Genomic DNA, 19,245 nt, shown 5'->3' on the forward strand with positions numbered 1-19,245 from the left:
GGTTTGAGCTATCCTATGTAACGTACAGTGAAATATTACCCCGCTTGAGCCGCATACAGTTCTGCTATATAATACCATGTGCTCTACTTTGACTGCCATATTGCAAAGTTAAACACACAGTGTGCTTAATCAACGGCGAGTACACTTTATATTCCCATCCCTTAGTGCATGAATAATTAGTGCATTAATAATTTCCAACAGATGTGTTGGAACACGACTTTATTCTTGAGTCTAGTCCGGTATCCAGCTCCCAGGTTGGAAGTCAAAGAGTTTACTTGTGTCGTTTCAGTACAGCGCAGTGCAACACACACACACACACACACACACACACACACACACACACACACACACACACACACACACACACACACACACACACACAGTACAGAGGAAAAAATATTAGATTTTAGTGTTTTTTTTTAACTTTTAGATTCGACCAACACTCCAGAACCAGTGAAGTGTAGATTCAGATGCACTGCAATGAGCATGGACTCGTAACTTGTGAGTGTACAATTAGGTCCATAGTAAGTACTGACATAGAGTTTGTGATTGTGCACTAACTGCCTCTGAAATAGCACCAATTCACTAATTTTGTCCCATCTCCTTGGATTTAGGGTATTTCCATGTCTCGCCTCTGTAACCTTGCATAGTCTGGGGTCAGGCTCCATGAAGTTGAGATTAAGGTGGTGCACAGGTCACATCATCTAATGAATGACTCAGTTTTTCTGTGACCACACACAGCACGCCTTTATGCCTCTGGTTTGGATTAATCCTACAACAACGTAAATCTGGGATGAGCAAACAGCTCCATGATCGTTAACAGAAACCTCTGGAATATCAAAAGTAACGAAAACAAATTTTTTGTTTATTTTCTGAAATAACACTCAAACAACACTGCATTTAAAGAAAATCATGACAAAAAAAACAAACATTTAGAAATGGCTTTAAACTCTAACAAAGTCATCATCAGTTATTAAAATTGTTCCTTCCATCTGCTTATAAGGCACATTAAAGATCAGTTTCACTATTCATGACATCTCAAATTATGACTCAAAAAGGCTGTAGACAATTATTGTCCAATTCAATAAACACTCTTCAACTCTACAAATTAAAATATGCAATCAATGAATATTTTAACTTCATTAGCAAAGTTAGAATTTTAGGCAAAAGTCCTGACATCAATCTGAGCTCTGTAAAAGCTGACTTGTGTCTTTGTAATGTTTAGTACTTTATGATTATTGAAATTTCTGACATACAGAGGCCGTCATCCATTAAACAGCTGATTCAGTCAATGCAAAATGAATCTGATTATCTCTGAGTTTGGGATTGGGGGAAAAAAATCCCAAGCCCCAAAAACCACAAAACAAAAAATTTTAAAAATGAAATTTTGATGGCAGTTAACTGACTAAACTAAAAAGTAACCTCAGGATTTAATTCACTGAAGCTCTGCAGTCTTTCATGATCCATCTGTCATCTATTATATTATCTAAATCTAATTACAAAGCCAACCAAAGAAATAGGAATCAAAGGAAGCGCAGTAATCCATTTTTACCATCACTAACTTATAATATTAAAGTTTGCACTCTGCCTCGTCAGCATTTGTCCATGAAATAAGTTATTCATAATAATTTGTCAAATATATGAAACGATATGTTAATACTGCAGAGCTGACAGAGAACTGATCCACCAGAGTCGAGGTGCCAAAGTATCCTGTTAAAGCTGGAGTTTACTCCTTTGCTCTCCACATATTCTTTGTTAATGCATGCATGCATCTGCTACATTTTGAAGGTAAAATGTTATCAGCTGTGCCACGTTTAAAGTACTATGTAAATATAGAGTCCATAAGGAGGCCCTGAGCCAGACTGTGACTCGTGGTGGGGACAAAAAAAACAAAAAAAACCCAAAAAAAACAAGAGTCCCACACCTGGAAACACTTCTCTGACATCACTGTTCAAACCATCTAACAAAAGAGTAGGGAAGGAATGTGCAGCATGGAGACTGTGTCCAAGTCCTGTCAGTGTAGAGTGATCTCTTCTTCTTCATCATCACATTCATCAGTAGCCGAGTCCTTACTTTCATTCCCATTTCGCTGCAGTAACGGCAGCTCAAGTTCTGGGCTCTTACTCTTGAGCTGCCTTAAAGAAGGACCCTTATCTGATGGAAGATAGAAAATTTACACCATCAGCATGGTCACCACCCTGCAAAGTCTCCTTCCTCCTTTCCTTTCTTTCCTTTTTAAAGATTCTGAAGAAAACTGTGACATTACATGTAGAAAATGTGATATGTAAACTAGAAATCGGAGAACAGACTGTTCGGTGAACAAGGGCACATTCTCAAACGTAACTTAAAACAAAAAAATTTACATATTCAAAATTCCTGGATTTTACTAAAAGGGAGCTTACCAATGGTTTTTGTGTAGAAAATAAAAATATATTATATGCCATTAAAAAAAAATGCTTTGAGTATTTTTATGTTTTTAGGATGTAGAGCAGTAAATATGGTGAAAACATAAATAAAACTTACTTTTAGAATAATATGTCTTGAGTCCCACGTGTAATGAAATACCACACAGACACACAGCGAATCCCAGCCAGTTGAGCATACTCATTTTGTCTCCCATCAGAAAAGCGGCTAAAAGCAGAGTGCATACTTCCTGCAGGAAATCAACACAAGGAACAGAGAAGACTTCATTAGACAGCTCTGAAAAAACCCAAGTCCACATGTAACACAGTAACAATCCCTTATTTATTACATAACATTTTTAGAACATATTTACAAGTAAGTACACTGAGATCAAAAAACAAAACAATGTATGTGTAGACATACTTAGTCAATAAAGTTGATTTTCATAATAAAGATGTTATATGCTTACATCCAAAGCCCTAGTGAACCCTCTGATCTGTCAGAACATCCACAAAGATTACACATAACTGCTTTAGTAGCTCAGAGTAAGCACCAAAAGAACCGCAACCTCCCATATTAAACTCAGCTATGGCTCTGGTATTGCGGACAGATTTCTTTGGCTTCACCAATCTAATTCAATTCTATTGATATAGCACCAATTCACAACAGCAGTCACCTCAAGGCACTTCTAGTGGCAGCCATCCACCAGCTGGAGGTGAAAAAAAAGATGTTGACAACACAGAAAGTAAGTAATTACCTTAAAGATCCCTGATATGGATAAGGTGAGGCTGGAGGTTCGGGAGACCAGCAGGAACTCAGAGAAGCCCAAACCAAAGGCCAGCAAGCCGCCAATGCTTAATGTGAAGAGGGAATACAGGAGAGGCGAGAGCTCCGTCACCCGGAATAACTTCTCTGAGGTGCTGAGGCTCAGCCCTGCAGGCACAGAGGAAAGAATCAGGACAGATTTTTTAGGAGTGGCAGCACTCCAGGTAGATCGGCAATTACGCAGTTACAATAGTTTTCCACGGACTGCTTATAGGGCTTGCCCACTCATGTCTTTTGAAAGTCCAATATCTTGTAGAGATTTTATAAAGGAGTTCCTTTTTGTTCTTCTAATGAGAGGCGTGTGGTGAACCACACTGCCACTTCTGCTTGAATCAGCAGTGTTTTATTTGTAGATTACAGCTCTGGTGTGCAATGTGTTGGGATTCAGAGATTCTTTTATTGCTACCATATAATTTGCCTTATGAAGAATGTATTAATAACATGTTTCACAGTATCATGTATCAGTAATATTTCCTACAGGGTTTATATTGCATTGAATATGTCTGTCATCACATTGACCTTTCTATTTTTATAGGTTGAGTTCATTTTATACACAATGCATAAATGTGCTTGGTTAGAGTTGATGTTCCATTCTAGAAGGTTTTAAGCTTCACTGGTGAGAGTGTCCAGATGATACATGCTGAGGGGAGATGAGAACATAGCAGGTTAATTGCATGCATGCTTACAATACACATATTAATCTAGTAGCAGGTTTGAGCAAAGGCCTAAGCGTCTTCTGCTTCAGTTTGACTGGCTGCAAAGTACTCTACTTAGTGATTAATGATGAGGGTCCATTATTAGCTCTCAGAGATGCTAAGACCTGAAGTTATTACCCTAAAAGGCAAGTAATGTAGAAAAGAGAAGTGATATGTCGGTGTATGGTTATTAGAAGTGTACGTGATGTACCCTTGTCTGCACGGGTTGAACTTTTGCCCGTCTGTCACCATGTATTTTTGAACTGTATTGACGTAGATGTGATATTTTATCCTATAAAACCAGAACCCAATGTATTCTTGTCAGAGCAAAACAATCCGTATGCTGACGGTTGGTTGTTCTCCTGTGATAATAAAACTCATCGTTTGATTGCACTTTTCCGGAGCCTCCGTCGTTTTTGTTGTCTGGTCTAAAGTTGATCGATCTCGCAACAAATGTTACGTGCTTGACTGTGGCACAAAAGCAGAGGCCCTCTGTCACTGAGCTACATCTGGACTGATGTGCTCATGTGAGTCCCCTCAGTAAGGCTGCCCTTAAGAACAGTGAGACCACTTCTCGTAAATTCCATTTCATAAATTATAAAGAATTTGGGATATCATTTATCTGAAGTGAAGGCAGCTGGACCACACCTCAAACAATCCCCTTCCACTCCAACGTCCACAAATGCATACTTGTCCCACACACTTGTTTGTTCTTGTTCCTGTGCCCCATCGTCTCACTCCCATGTCATCTCTGATCTGCCAGGCCAGGATGAACCGCGAGGAGAGAGAAGACGAGGCAACAGGAGTTTAACAAAATGCGAGATTCTTGCAGCCTTTAAAGCAGTGTCGGTGAAAAGAACTGTGGCTACATTACTGGACCAGTTTTTTGCTTTTAATTACATTCACGGTGTGGCACAATGTGACGCATGGATCTCTGCCTTTGTTTATTATGTCATACGTTTTAGGAATTGAGACGGACTTCAAGACTCTGCACTGCAACTGATGTACAGATGGGAGTACAGAGGAGAGACGTTACAAGGGAGCCCAAAGCAGAGAAATGAGAAGAGCTCGTAGGGTGCTAGAGCATATTTGCAATTTCAACACACGGGCCGTTGTATTGTGCTGAAACCAATCAGGGCTGTGTTTTAAATTTCACAACTTTTCACACTTTGGTTCTTGGGCCTGCCACAGAGTCCAGCAGAAGGAAAAGAAACACTGTGGGTGCCCATTAATCAAGCACCTGCTACAGGGCTTTGATAATCCTCCACTTTCTGCAGCTGAGCTGAACCCCTGAGAAACTACTGCTAATCTATTACACATGTGAGCTATTGCCTATTTACATGTAAATGAGGTGTGGGTGTCAGAATAGGCACCGTGTTGACACATAATCAGTTTCTTATGACCATCACGCTGCACAGTGGGGTCTGTAAAGGTTTTCAAAAGACTTGAAATGCCATAATTAGGGGCTACAAAAGCTCACACAATTCAAATTAGAACAACGATTAAGGGATTTAGGAAAAAACACAGCACACAGATTTGAGTGCCGACTTGGCTGAAAGCATTAAAGATGTAAGAAAACAACTAAGCGATCTGTCTATGGAGGAAATAGAAAAGAAACTGAGATTCACAAAACAAACATTTTATGAATCTGGTTCCAAAGCAACCAAAATACTGGCTAAACGGTTAAAATCAATACAAATAAGTAATGCAGTTAATAAGATTAGAGATCCAAACACCAAGGAACTACTATATGAACCAACACAGATTTAAAAAAAAAAAAAAAAAAAAAAAAGCCTTTCAAAAATACTATAAAACATCGTATAATCAACCCGACCAGAAAAACGGACAAGAAATTGAAGAGTACTTGGCTCAGTTAGACCTTCCTTCTATTGGGACAACTCAAAATGAATTTTTAACTAAACCAATCACTAAGGAAGAACTGGATAAGGCAATAAGGAGATTGAAATCTAATAAAAGTCCAGGGAGTGATGGGTATCCCAATGAGTGGTATAAGACTTTTAAAGAGGACTTGGCTCCTATTTTGATAGATTCTTTTAACTGGACATTAAAACACGCTAAAATTCCACCCTCTTGGAAAGAGGCCATTATATCAGTCTTACCAAAAGAAGGTAAAAACAGGAAAAACTGTGACTCTTATCACCCAATCTCTATCTTAAATGTGGATTATAAATTATTTACATCGATAATCACAAGACGCTTAGAGCCGTTTCTCCCAGATCTGGTGGATGAAGACCAGACAGGATTAAGGAGCGACAGACACTAGATAATATACGACGCACTTTGCATATAATTAACGAAGTTAATAAAGAGAAAATTCCAACAGCCTTAGTGAGCTTAGATGCTGAAAAGGCCTTTGATAGAGTCTCTTGGATATTTCTTTTTGCTGTTTTGAAAAGAATGGGCTTTAACAGTATCTTCATCGAGTGTATACAATCCTTGTACCACAGGCCATTGGCTAGAGGGGACCTGACAGACAGTTTTGAGCTCTTCAGAGGAACCAGGCAGGGTTGCTGAATCCAGCCCTTTTTGCTCTGTATATCGAGCCTTTGGCTCTGTGATGGCATGCCACACATGGTAAGCTCCACACCTCACCACTAGTTGATTCACCTTAGTTTAATTTACAGTCGCTACTTTAAAATATTCTACTTATTGTTCAATACTGTTTCTTTATTAAATGTATGTATTTTTCCATCACACCTTCCCATGTTTATATGGCGTGCACACATTAACCTTAAGGTCAAAGTTCTGTTTTATGTTATATTAATACATCTTTCTTTGTTCGAGTTACCTGGGGGTTGGCTTCTGCTCCTGTCTGGCAAAAGGTGTGGCAAAGGGCTGGGAGACCTGAAGTACCACTGACAGCCTAATTGGATTGCACCACATGCTTGATTGCCTGGGGGGTGTTTCATGTTTGTTTAATTGTTTTGTATTAGTTGCTTATATGGCAGCCATTTTGTTTTCCCCGTGTGTGTCATTTGGTTTAGCAAAACCAGTATTTAAGTTCCCCCATGTGTCATTTCAGCAGGTCAGTTTATCATATGTTTGTTTGAGGTTTTGGTAATTATTATCTTGAGTTTAGTCTATTGAGTTGACCTCTTTTATTGGTCTGCCTGTTTAAGTTTTGGCTTTGTTAAATATATTTTCATATTTTTGGGTCAATAAAACCCCTTTTTTGAATTAAAACCACCCGTGTCCTTTATGCTTTACTGCTTGGTCCCTGACAGGCTCAGTATATACGGCAAAGTGCAGACTTAAAAAGGGGTTTTAGTTTCTAAAATTGAACAACGAATAGGTCTCTTTGCTGATGATATAATTATATACCTACAGGATCCTGACAAGACCTTTCCTCGATTGATTAAAGCATTAAAATATTTTGGCAAAAATTCAGGGTATAAACTAAATATCGTAAATGGCCTGCATTTGTATAGCGCTTTTCTAGTCATTAAGGACCCCAAAGCGCTTTACACTACATTCAGTCATTCACCCATTCACACACTGGCGATAGCAAGCTACATTGTAGCCACAGCTGCCCTGGGGCGCACTGACAGAGGCGAGGCTGCCGGACACAGGGAAAGACTCAAGTACTTTGTCTGAATTATTTCCCCAAAGATTCAATTCAAAACGAATATAAATTAAAATGGGACTCAAATAAGATCAAATATTTAAGTGTCTATCTAACTAGCAAAATAAGTACACTATACGAGGCAAATTATGTAAAGATTAGTAATACAATCCAAAAAGATTTGATTAAATGGGCTCCACTTGTCATGGACCTTAGCTCAAGAATAGAGGTAATAAAAATGAATGAGCTTCCTCGACTACTGTATCTATTCACTTCATTGCCAGTCCATATACCTGATGCACAATTTGGTAGATGGGATAAATTAGTTAGTAGATTTATTTGGAAAGGGACAAAGCCAAGAATAAGATTTAAAATACTCCAATTAAGAAAAGAAAAAGGAGGACTTGCCCTCCCGAATTTCAAGGAATATTGTTTACTGGTGTTCACCGGATTACACCTCAAAATGGAAGCATATGGAGATAAATTATTGCTCATCATGTCATCCACAAGCAAGATTGGGAGGAGAAACTATCCAGTCTACGAACACAAATCTCATTACTGAATTCACTATTAAACTCTGGTGGATTATAGTGAAGAAATATAGAATTATAGAAGACTGTAAATTGCTGATTTGGCCTGCATATTCTCAAAAATTCCAAAGTGGACAATGGGATAGTACATTTTTAAGATGGGTCAATAAAGGAATTACAGCAATGTGCACATTAATAGACGGGAAAACATTAAAATCCTTTGAGAATCTACAGAGACAGTTTGGACTGGATAAATCAGATTTATTTAGGTATTTTCAATGAAGACATTTTTACAAATTAGGAAGAAGCTCTTGAGAGAAAGAAGCCATATAATAGAAATAATAACAGGTGCATATAAAAATCCTCCATCAAGAATTTTATCGAAATTATATAATGGTCTGCAAAATTTGAATAGGAATGAAACATTATATATCAAACAAAAGTAGGAATCTGAATTACATCTTGAGTTGTCAGAGGATGACTGGCGTATGTCTCACACAGCATAATTCCACCAGCTCTAGACGATGGAGAGAATATGGCTGGAAAAATGTGATTAGGTTCTTTATTACTCCTTATATCAAAAGCAAGCAGCTGAAAACACCCCAACGATGCTGGAGATTATGTGGAGACTGGGACGCCAATCATTCTCATGTGTTTTGGAAGTGTAAAGATATCAAACCTTACTGGGAAAGCATTGCAGTAACAATGAAGAAAGTGCTGGGGTATGACGTGCCGTGTAAGGCACGAGTATTTTGGAATATGGGAAAAAATAAGGAGGACCGTTACTTGTTTAAAATTATGTTGTCGTCAAGCAAAAAGGTAATAACAAAAAACTGGCTGAAAAGTGACCCTTTAAAATTGGAAGAATGGACTGATGTAATCGAGGACATATATATAAAATGGAGAAAATGATCTACACCTTGAGAATGAAATATGACAAACACCGAAAACAGTGGACAAAATGGATAGCCTATAAGACTCACTCAGCCCCATAAGGCAGGGACCTCTCCTCCTTGTTTTTGGGTTTTTTTCCCCTCTTCCACAGATTAGGTGTCCTTTATTCCTTTTAGTTTGTTTCTTTTTTCATATTTTTGTTTGCATGTACTATAAATTTGGAAAAAGTACAAAATAAAAAGTTAAAAAAAAATAAAATTAGGGGCTACAGAGCTTAATTTAATGCAGCGACAAAACATGAAAGACAATGAACTTATGTCTATACTCACCTTCATTAAACAGGAAGAGAGGAAAGAGCCCAAGGAACATGAGAGGTTGGAGGTGGTACATGGCATCTATTGGGTTTTGAAGGCCTAAAACAGTGCGACATGAAAAAGATGAAAAATGCAGGGAACTGTGTCCCAGCTGGGAAACCTCAAATCATAGCAGAGTTTTAAATCAGTGCTTTACAAGCCTGGCATATAGTTAAAGTTACTGATGTTGGGCTTCAATGTGTTTACTTTGTAAATACTTATGGATAGATGTTGCTGTATAAACTCAGAAAAAAGACAGTGGGAAGCAACAACCCCACTTCACCTGCTGTTAATGTTGTGTCAAAACCTGCATTAGAGTCATCACTGGTGGATCTTGTTAACTTGTTGTAGACCATTCAAGGATAACGGCTAGGTTGAAACCACATAACAAGATATTTTAGGTCTCTATGATAGTTGTTTTCTTTTTTTTTTTTGTATTTCACACCAATCCTCTTTGAAATGGCGTGTGTATCATGTTTTACTGTATATCTGATGAAAGCCACAGCCCAAAATTAATTGGTGTAGATCCAGGTTATAGGCTTTTTAACCTCTTTGGAAGCTGTCACTCCACAGTGGCTGAACACTTACCCAGCTCTGCTTTCTGCGTGAGGACCTGAGTGAGGGTCCATCGAATCCCCCCTATGAAGGATGCTAGGAGCACCAGAATAAAGCCTTCCAGATTAAACTGGGTCGACTCAAAGGTAAACATAAAGAGACCGCAGGAGATCAACAGGACCACCAGGATCAGAAACGGGTTCTGGATTAAAAGGGAGAAAAGACAACGACACGCAGCAGTTTCAAGTTAAAATTGCACAGGAAACAGAAGAAGAAAGTAGAGGATAACAGGTAAAAGAAGAACAGAACAAAGCACAAGCTAGAGGAGAGAGTAGACGGGAGGTAATGATTGCTCATTACTGCTCATGTGATGAAACCCCCATCAAGCTGCACAAAAACACCACTGTGCTCTGTAACAGGAAGTGATACAATACCACAGTTAGAGCTCAAACGCCTCAAAGCGCTGTGACTGACTGTTGTGATTTGGTGCTAAAGGTGGACAGAATTAAATCTTTAAGCTATGACACCATTAAGAAAAATTGGCAAATTTATAACCGAACCGGTTATAAATTTGTGCAGGTGCAGGACTTTTTTCAGATTAGAAAGTTCTTATGTTCTGCTACAGCCACAGTGCACTTTGTGAACATTGCTGGATGTCTGCTTTGTGCATTGCGCCACAATCGAGGAAACAGACTAAAAGAATTGCCTCTTGCATCATTTTGCCTGTATAAGAAGCATGCTTAATTCTCCAGTTGTGTCTGGGTGACATTAAAGTGAAGACAAAACTGCACTGTTAGCACTGCTGTCAGTGTCATGTGATCGGTACACTCACCGGCTCCTCCAGTTTAAAGACCAGAGAGAAAAACAGGATAAAAAGCACTGCTGAGGACTTGGTCATGGTATACCTTGAATGACACAAAATAAAAGTCGTAGAATATGTAAAGAACAATACAATGACTGGTTAAGATAAAATACTGACACATATGAACTTATAATAAAAACGTCCAAACCACAAACTTACAGGCTAATGGTGATGAAGAGGAAGCTCCAATTGGAAAGTCCAATATCCAGCGCTGTTGCGATGGCTGCAGGTAAGAAGGACAGAACTTAAGAGTACAGGATGACAGGTTCATTTTAAAACCACTCATTTCAGTGCATTTAGAGTGACTAAACGCATTTAGAGCACAAATACTCACTAAAAAAACAACAACAACAACATGTATGTATATAATCAATCCCACTGCCCTTTATTCACATATTAAAATCACCTTGATGTCATTTTAGTGTATACAGTAAAACAGAACAAAATATTAATTACTTTTGATTTAATTTCTCTGGATTTTTGCTTCTCTTAGTCTTTGATTCACTTTTTCCTTCTGACTCTTTTAAACTAATCTTATTACAACTTAAGTTTGTGCAGAATTTTAGCTTAAACGAGGCAAAACTGGTTTGGAACGGTTCATTTAATGCACTTGCTTTTAGATATTTTCATCATTCTCGTCGGGGTTGTCGTATTTATTCTCTCCACGTGGACTTTAGACGAAGCATTCCACAGAGCTTAGTCAATCGGTGAACCCGATAAGAGGCGACTGTCCCCCGTCTAAATCACCAGTCTCCAGACTCAAGATAAAACTCACCCGTGGGTGCTACTTTTCTGAGGTACTCTTTCCACCTGAGAGTAACGCGAGGTTTCCCTGTCCACCACTGCACAGCCTGTCGTGTCAGAGCTGACAGACAGAAGATGATGGTGAGGTGAACTAAAGTCATGAAGAGGGGGTAGTGGAAGCCCTAAGAAAGGGAGAGAAACAGTTGGGGTCATCTAGGATGGACTAGTCAGTGTAAGTCTCTTTCTCAGGATCCAGGAGATCTCCAGACAAGCAAAGCAGAGCGTCCTCAGGTGCTCATTTTCATTAATCACCTTTAACACAACCAAGCATGTTATAAGAAACTGACAAGGCTGTATGAGCTTCTTTACTCACCTTCATTAGCCATTTGTTATAGAATGTGATGCCTATAGAGAAGACATAGTAGAGAAGAACTAATCCAACAGTGCGCAGCCCCCTGCACAGGAACTGGACTGGGCACGCCATACGGGACTGCCAGGACCAGCTGTCCACAACACACAGCTACTGCAGAGGGGCCATCTCCGACCTGAACCCACATCCTCCCCGAACATCCATACCAGACCTTTTTACAGCAGAAACACCGCAGAGAAGAAAAGCAAGGTAAGAGCAGGGCTGCGTTTGTGCATATTAATGCTAGTTAGTGGAACAGGCGCTCAGACAGAATTTAAGCGAAACCTATTTGATACAATGTTAGCATAACGGCAACATTCATTTTAGCTCAAATTAAACGTTATCAGCTACTAGCATTCTCTTAACTGGTTGTGCTAGCGGATAAGCAGCTGGTAACAATGTTATGCGAATCTTTAAAACTGTCCGTTAACCAATAGGAACATCAGACAACCCCAGCAAACGAACTCACCAGCAACAGTGCTCCAACAGTGACTGAGAGAGGAAGGCTCACTGGATAGCTGCTACGTTTTATAAGTCAAACTGGCTTCTTCGTTAACTTGCCTTATAGTTCATTAGCTAACATTAGCCTGTCATTTAGCATCTATATTGACTTGTTAACATTATCAGGCCAGTAATTAGCTATAATACTCAATCCGGTTGACTGAGATAAGCTTTGAACATCACTTGGCAGGGCAGGAGTCCACAGCAAGATCCACGGGGACGTGTCACTTACTCACGGCAATGAGCACGTGCTGAGCCTCCGCGGTCAGGCTCTCAGTGTTTACTTAGAATCTGAGCCCTCTGTTCAAGCACCGAGATCCATTTCTTTCCACGAATGCTGTGAGGTGTTGTTCTTCGATCAGCCACTTGAACAATGCTCCTGTTTCCACTCACACCACCAACTTGCCATCGCCCATTGTGCATAGTTTGTCTAGATATAAGGTTTAGCTAAAATAATACCAAATGAAATTGGCTTAGCTTAAACACACGTGAATATAGCTTTTTACATTCTAAGCAAGCTACGTGTCGGTGATTCCCGCATACACCCGGCGATATGAAATTAAGTTTGGGCTTCCTATGCAATCAAACAGATCGTGCTTTAAAGGAAACTCACCGTCAGCTGTGTTGGCTATACTGACGAATAACACGAGTAAATTTAAACACTGGCCACAAGGGGGGAGTATCTGTGATTTCTAGCCCTGTCTGTTTCCTCTCCAAACCACCACTTCCTCAGTCAAGGAAATAAAAGCGGAAGTCGGCGCACTTAACAAGCTGTTGTTGTGAGACAGTCGTGAACAAGCACAAGGTAAGGTTAATGCTAACGCGTATTTAACAATGAGCAGCTAATGTTGAGGTTTGAATAACGCTTGCGGGTGTTTTTCAGCAAATGGCGGAGGAGGAGGACGAGCCAGGCTTCGACGAAGAGTTGGAGGACGGCTCCGGCGGGGTGGATGTCGGCTACGGCAAGAGAAAGAGACTCTTCTCCAAGGAGCTCCGGTGCATGATGTACGGATTTGGAGATGACCAGAACCCTTACACGGAGTCTGTGGATATTCTGGAGGATCTGGTGATCGAGTTTATCACGGAAATGACCCACAAGGCCATGTCTATCGGGCGCCAGGGTCGCGTCCAGGTGGAGGACATCGTTTTCCTCATTCGCAAAGATCCCAGGAAGTTTGCTAGAGTCAAAGATCTGCTGACCATGAACGAGGAGCTGAAGAGAGCTCGGAAAGCTTTTGATGAAGCAAATTATGGCTCTTAAACTCACAACGGGACTGGTTGTTATTCCTCCCATGACCTTTGTTTCTTTTAATTTACTGTTCGTTTGCTCGTGAGTTCATTCAGTCTTCAGACTGCATGTTTGCGTCGTGTGTGTGTTTATAGACCGTATAACAATAACAACGAATTTCAGTGTATATGCTTGATTTCAGACTTTTTGGTTATGTAAAATAAAGCAACTTGCCAATAGTTTTAAAATAACCAGGTCCTCATCTCTTGTGCACAAACAACTTTCTTTTTTTTTTAAGCACCAGAACCAGAAAACATAACACTTTGTTTTAAAGCACAGCATTGTGCTGTGTTACCAATCTGATACGTGAAGAGTGGATCTGCACAAGAATTTAAGTATAATTTTATTTTGAATAAGTAAAGAAAAAATAAGTATGTAACTTAAACCCACAGATTGAATCCTCAAATGTATGTGAAGTATCTAAAGAAAAGGTTTTAGATAGATTTAGGTTGTGTAAATGACATTACACGAGAAGGGTTGCTCTTCATATCCCCCTTCTGGACACGCTGTGGTAATGAAACAAAAAACACAATACAGTAAATTAAGCCACAAACTGCTGAGCAGCTGAAATCCTATGTCAAGCACGAGTGAAAAACAAACCCAAAAAAAGAAGCCAATTTGCCTTGTAAAACTACACTTAGGCTGCTGCCCCCGCGACCCGGCCTCGGATAAAGCGGATGAAGATGGATGGAAACTACACCAGCTGGTATCATCGTCTCCCAAACACAGAGGGAAATGTGTTCCAGTCCCAAGTTGCTGGTATTCAAAAAAAGGAGTGTTCCAGATTTTTTTTTTTTATAGAAAAGTGTCGTAAATATGTCAAAGCAGACAGTTTGCAACCCGCAATTAAACTTTATCAGCACAGCCAGGAATACTAGACATGATGCCGACCTCATCTGTGTCCACATGCGTGATGAACTGAGGTTTTCCGACTGTCCGTAATGTCCAAATCATTCTGACCTCAGTCGAGGCTTTTGGTTATTTTAAAAGCAAAACTGGCTGTGGTTGGAACAAAACGGACAAAAAGAGGAAAAGAAACAGATTTTATTAATATTCCTCAAAACAAAATTATTACACAGACCATAAATATGACAGACCAACTACAAGTGAGCATGTGTTAGTTCATTTATTTCAAGCAAATTACTTCTTTATACAGTGAAGTGATTGAATTAATTGGTCTAAGCAGCAGGTAACAAGCTGCCCGTCTATCTAGAATACATCTAGATCAGAGCTTTACCAGCAGAGAGGGGGAGGGGGTCACTGATGACACGACATGCCATGCATACTGCAAAAGCTGTGTGCAGTGAAAAAAAACCCCCTGTTGCAGCCTTGCTGTCCTGTTACAGGGCTGGGTGTCAGCATGGCATCTAGGGGATGTCTGCATTTACAAGCGAGCCAGGAAAAAGATGTTGCCCAGCCAGCGACCCCCCACTGGGTGCTCTAGCTGTCTGTTGAGGACTTCTATAAGGATGGAGAAGAAAGGCAGTGAACCAGGTGGACAAGAGGGAGAAGGAGGGAGTGGGTCAGAATGGGGGTTCACAGAAGGGTGGAGGAATGTCCATGAGTCTTTCTTGTTCTACTGCACATTCTCCATCATCTTGAGGAATTCTGATAAAGAAAAGAGAAATTGGACAGCATTACATTTTACATCCATTTCTTTATTTACTTGAATAAACTGTAAAGGAACAGGTAGTAGTTCAGCTCAAGCAGGAAGCCGGGGTGTGATTTGATTTTAAGATGATTACAGGAGTGTAGGAACTGTACAACACAGCCTAGCAGGCAACAATATGGTCCCTAAAGTCTGACTGTAAAACCTGATATGCCATAGAACAAGACTGCTACAGCTTATTGGTACTCTAGCAAAGCTGCAGCCTCTTAATAAACAGGATTTCCCCCCTCATGCACTCTCTACCTCCTTCATAGAGACTCCTCAAGGTTCAATAATAAGTGAGCTGACAGCTTCATCATTTTCATTTGACACATACCGTCAAAGTCCAGCATGCCGTCGCTGTTCTTGTCTCCTTCCTTCAGCAGCTCATCGATCTCCTCCTCTGAGATGGCCTCGCCGGTGCTGCGGATGATAAGGGCAAACTCTTCTCTGTCGATGTAACCGTCGCCGTTCCTGCGCACGCGACAACAACAAAATGTACGTGAATGTAAAGATCGAGTAAAGGTGATGTAGCAACAAAAAAAAAACCCAAAACAAAACACACGCGCGCGCGCACACAAACGATTAGTGTAAACAGTGTGAGCGCGAGCTTACTTGTCAAACACACGGAAGCAGTCTGCCAACTCTTCCTCGCTCTTTCCGGCCTGGTCCTCCTTCATCAGTCTCACCATCATGACCAAGAACTCCTCGAAGTCGATGGTGCCGCTACCTGAGGGTTTAGTGGAGCCACGTGATTGATACGCATCAGATCAACCCATTGTCGTGATAACTTTGTTGACCGTTTTACGCATGGAAACACCGGGAGTTCAATGGAACAACCCAGAATTTGTTAGTGCAGTAAAAATGTCATGTTGACGGGGTGTTTAGAAATACCACCACCTCTAATTACTGAATTACCATAAAGTGTCCCTGTGTGTAAAAACACTTAAGACACACAGCTGTTCTGCTGTGTCGCCATCAGGCATAAACTACATTTCCCGTTTCTCACCGTCCTCATCGACCTCCTCGATGATCTCATCCAGCTCCTCTCTTGTCGGGTTCTGGCCCAGCATCCTCATCACGGTACCCAACTCCTTGGTGCTGATATCACCGCCACCATCGGTGTCGAACAAGTCAAAGGCGGCCTTGAACTCTGGAGAAACGAGAATTGAATGAAGGCGTGTGTTTGTTCCAAGCTGGTCTCATTTCTCAGTTTGGTACTTTTCTGCTTTATTGTTCTTTTTCACCGAGCATTAATCGTTGCGATAGGACACCATTATCCTTTAAAATAGCACCCCAGTTTGCTTTTAACGACTGAAAAACTGCGAGGTCCGCTTCTTTGTGAATAATTCTCATTGTGCTATTCTTGGTTTTTCTTTCATACCAGTTTGCTCCATCTGGCTTCACGCCGTGGATCTGCATTCTCTTTAGGCTGTACGAGCTCTTGCTGGTAGAAAAAAAATGATCTGAAGTAGAACTGATTGGCTTATTGTGTGATTGCATTTAAGGGTGGTATAATTCAAAACATGTATCACGCGTGTTTCATTTCATAGCTTACTGTAATGGCGTTATTTAGGCTAAGCAACTAGTACTGTACTCACCAGCCAACATGTCCTCGCTCAGGTAGGAGCGGGCCTCTTGTTGCGCGTCAGTCTGGAAGAAAGCAGTGTCCAGTGCATCACTTCACTCATTACATGTTTCATTTAGGCTTAGTTGATTGTTCCAGTTAAACTTGCTTGTCTTAGCCAAGCACGGTGGCAAAATAATTCTTTATCATATTTTCTATTCGTTTTAAACAACCTACCCCCCCACCCCCCACCCCTAAACTACACGGATCATCTCCACAGTGGAGATGGTACAGTTCAGAGATTCAGGATTGATATTTTAAACTTGTGACTGTAATATTTACAGAGTGATTAATGGTTGTAATAATGATACTGAAACATGCTATCACAAGTCACACGATGGGTGCATCTCGAAAGGATTCTTGAGCTTGATGAAAATTAGTCTGGCTATTTCAGGCTCAACACATTAGCTTCGCTGTATAAGGCCTGCAGACATCCAATCCCGAGGAATTTGTTGCCTAAGCAGAATCAGCACCTTCCCAGCTGACACCCATCCTGCCCATCAACACCCATTGTTAACTTCCCACAAGGATTTAAAGTAGTCTATTTGCAAAAGATAACTGGCTAAAATATGAGTTTGAGCATATTTTATATCAATTTAACTCAAAACCAGCAGAGAACAAAAAAAAAAAACTAAGTGGAAAAAAATGCTGAATTACTAAAAAGAAAAAACAACTATTTTAGGGGAAAGCAACATATACATATCTGAACAACACCAACAGAAAGAAATATGCTTCTCAGAAACTCAGCTAATGATTTTTACACATTCACATGCCTTTATTCCTTTATTGCTCACTCTCTAATGAAATCAGCCGATAGCTGAACTGGTCATTTGCACAACTGATTGGTCTTACCATGTTTGTGGATTAGCTTTTCCCCCCCAAATATCCAAGGATAAAAGAAAAGCCCAAAGGAGTGGTCAATCCGTGTGCACCCCAACAGAGAGACTAGACATCAAGTGATGGTTCAGAGACACTTTAAACGGGACAAGGAGGTCCCGCCCCCTGCCTCTCACAGGCCTCCAGATTTAGTATCCTGAACTTTTAGGGTTCTGGGGCCAGGGCAAGCCAATCACACTTTCGAGGTGAACGCTCCACTTTATTGAAGTTGTGGTTTTAAGTATGCTAAAGAAGTAAAGGATACATTTTCAAAGTTTGTGGGGGAAATGCATGAAAGCATCACACTGAGATTGTCCTCAGATGTTGGATATGAGAAGGAACCCAGCTTACTTTAAGAGAATTCACTCTGGAAAACCAGAGAGAAAGAAAACTGAAAATGCAGAATTTTTCTATAAAATAAATCAAAAAGCATCATACTTCTTAGAAAAGGCCCCGTTGCAACTCTCAGTAGTGAGATCCTAAAACAAGATGCCCACCCTCCCTTCGAAATAATAAAATACAAACACAAATTTGGCTCACATCAGTGCATGCATGTCAGTGTACTGTTGATTTCTATTTTGCCTTGTAAATACAAAACAGAAAACAACAAGGGGGAGCCAAAGATTAGTGAGTAAGCTTTGGGTTTTGTGGTGATGGAGATTCAATCTGGATGGGAAACTCTAAACCAAGAGGAAAATGCTGTGAGACCAGACCTCTAACCTCTCCTTAGAGGTGCCCTGAATAGCCGGCAGATTTCAGACCATGCTGCTACTTAACTTTCTAAACACAACCAGCTGCTCCTTATATGGTGTGCAGTTCCCAAGGGAGGGACCCAAGGTAAGAGACTAGAAGGGAGGACAGGATACTGAGAAGAGGAGCAGACCTGAAGAGAAGGAGGTGGGAGGTGCTTTTGAGAGGGGGTGATGGTGGGGGCTTGCAGACTATATACTCCAGAGGGAGAGCTGCACGTTGCAGGGGGAGATTTAACTCATCCGCTCTGTGAATGTCCAGCTCAAGCCTTTGATTCTTGGGTTTGCATCTCATGCTTGGGGCTATAATCTGAGGGTTATTGACTTCTGTGCTGGAAGACTACTTCATGAACAGGCTACATGCTTAGGAGAAGACTAAATCGGAAGAGGTTTATTTGAAACAGATATTTTGTCAAATATGAGACTTCTTTTTTGTTTAAAAAGACAAGGAGCATATTAGTTACCATCTATACAACTATAGTTTGCATGGGGGCTAGTTTGAATCTGGGACTGGAGAAGTAAGATTTAGTCAAATCTAGGGAGGCTGTAGAGTGCATGGTGTGTCATCTGAATGATCTCTCTAACTAGGTTCATGTGTCTGAGAATCATGTGGCCATTCAGATAAAGGTAATGTGAAAGTCCCAGAAAGGCCACAAGAGACAAAAATCGAACAATATAAGACATGTTGGACATGCACAGCAGA

General features: G+C 40.5%; 3 protein-coding genes across 4 annotated transcripts; 1 reads left to right on the forward strand and 2 right to left on the reverse strand.

Annotated features, from left to right (window-relative positions):
• Positions 1-844: 844 nt before the first annotated feature.
• slc35h1 (solute carrier family 35 member H1) lies at positions 845-11,951 on the reverse strand. The gene is made up of 9 exons (XM_026155265.2): positions 11,818-11,951; positions 11,476-11,626; positions 10,860-10,923; positions 10,671-10,743; positions 9,872-10,040; positions 9,260-9,343; positions 3,161-3,336; positions 2,524-2,653; positions 845-2,154 (listed from the first exon to the last, which is right to left on the reverse strand). Exons 1-9 carry the CDS (start codon positions 11,926-11,928, stop codon positions 2,015-2,017), a joined length of 1,098 nt encoding a protein of 365 aa, XP_026011050.1. The 5' UTR covers positions 11,929-11,951; the 3' UTR covers positions 845-2,014.
• taf13 (TATA-box binding protein associated factor 13) lies at positions 11,929-13,833 on the forward strand. 2 transcript variants are annotated; one of them, XM_080295703.1, is made up of 2 exons: positions 11,929-12,063; positions 13,238-13,833. In XM_080295703.1, exon 2 carries the CDS (start codon positions 13,241-13,243, stop codon positions 13,613-13,615), a length of 375 nt encoding a protein of 124 aa, XP_080151829.1. In that variant the 5' UTR covers positions 11,929-12,063; positions 13,238-13,240; the 3' UTR covers positions 13,616-13,833. The 2 variants fall into 2 exon arrangements, with proteins under 2 accessions (XP_080151829.1, XP_026011051.2); XM_026155266.2 differs by lacking the exon at positions 11,929-12,063 and adding an exon at positions 13,088-13,159.
• Positions 13,834-14,671: 838 nt separating this feature from the next.
• tnnc2.2 (troponin C2, fast skeletal type, tandem duplicate 2) lies at positions 14,672-18,773 on the reverse strand. Its single transcript, XM_026155269.2, has 6 exons — positions 17,770-18,773; positions 16,892-16,943; positions 16,300-16,443; positions 15,906-16,020; positions 15,628-15,764; positions 14,672-15,250 (listed from the first exon to the last, which is right to left on the reverse strand). Exons 1-6 carry the CDS (start codon positions 17,770-17,772, stop codon positions 15,219-15,221), a joined length of 483 nt encoding a protein of 160 aa, XP_026011054.1. The 5' UTR covers positions 17,773-18,773; the 3' UTR covers positions 14,672-15,218.
• Between the last annotated feature and the right edge of the window lie 472 nt (positions 18,774-19,245).

The sequence above is a fragment of the Astatotilapia calliptera genome, chromosome 20 (genome assembly GCF_964374335.1).
Source record: "Astatotilapia calliptera chromosome 20, fAstCal68.1, whole genome shotgun sequence".
Classification (NCBI taxonomy): domain Eukaryota; kingdom Metazoa; phylum Chordata; class Actinopteri; order Cichliformes; family Cichlidae; genus Astatotilapia; species Astatotilapia calliptera.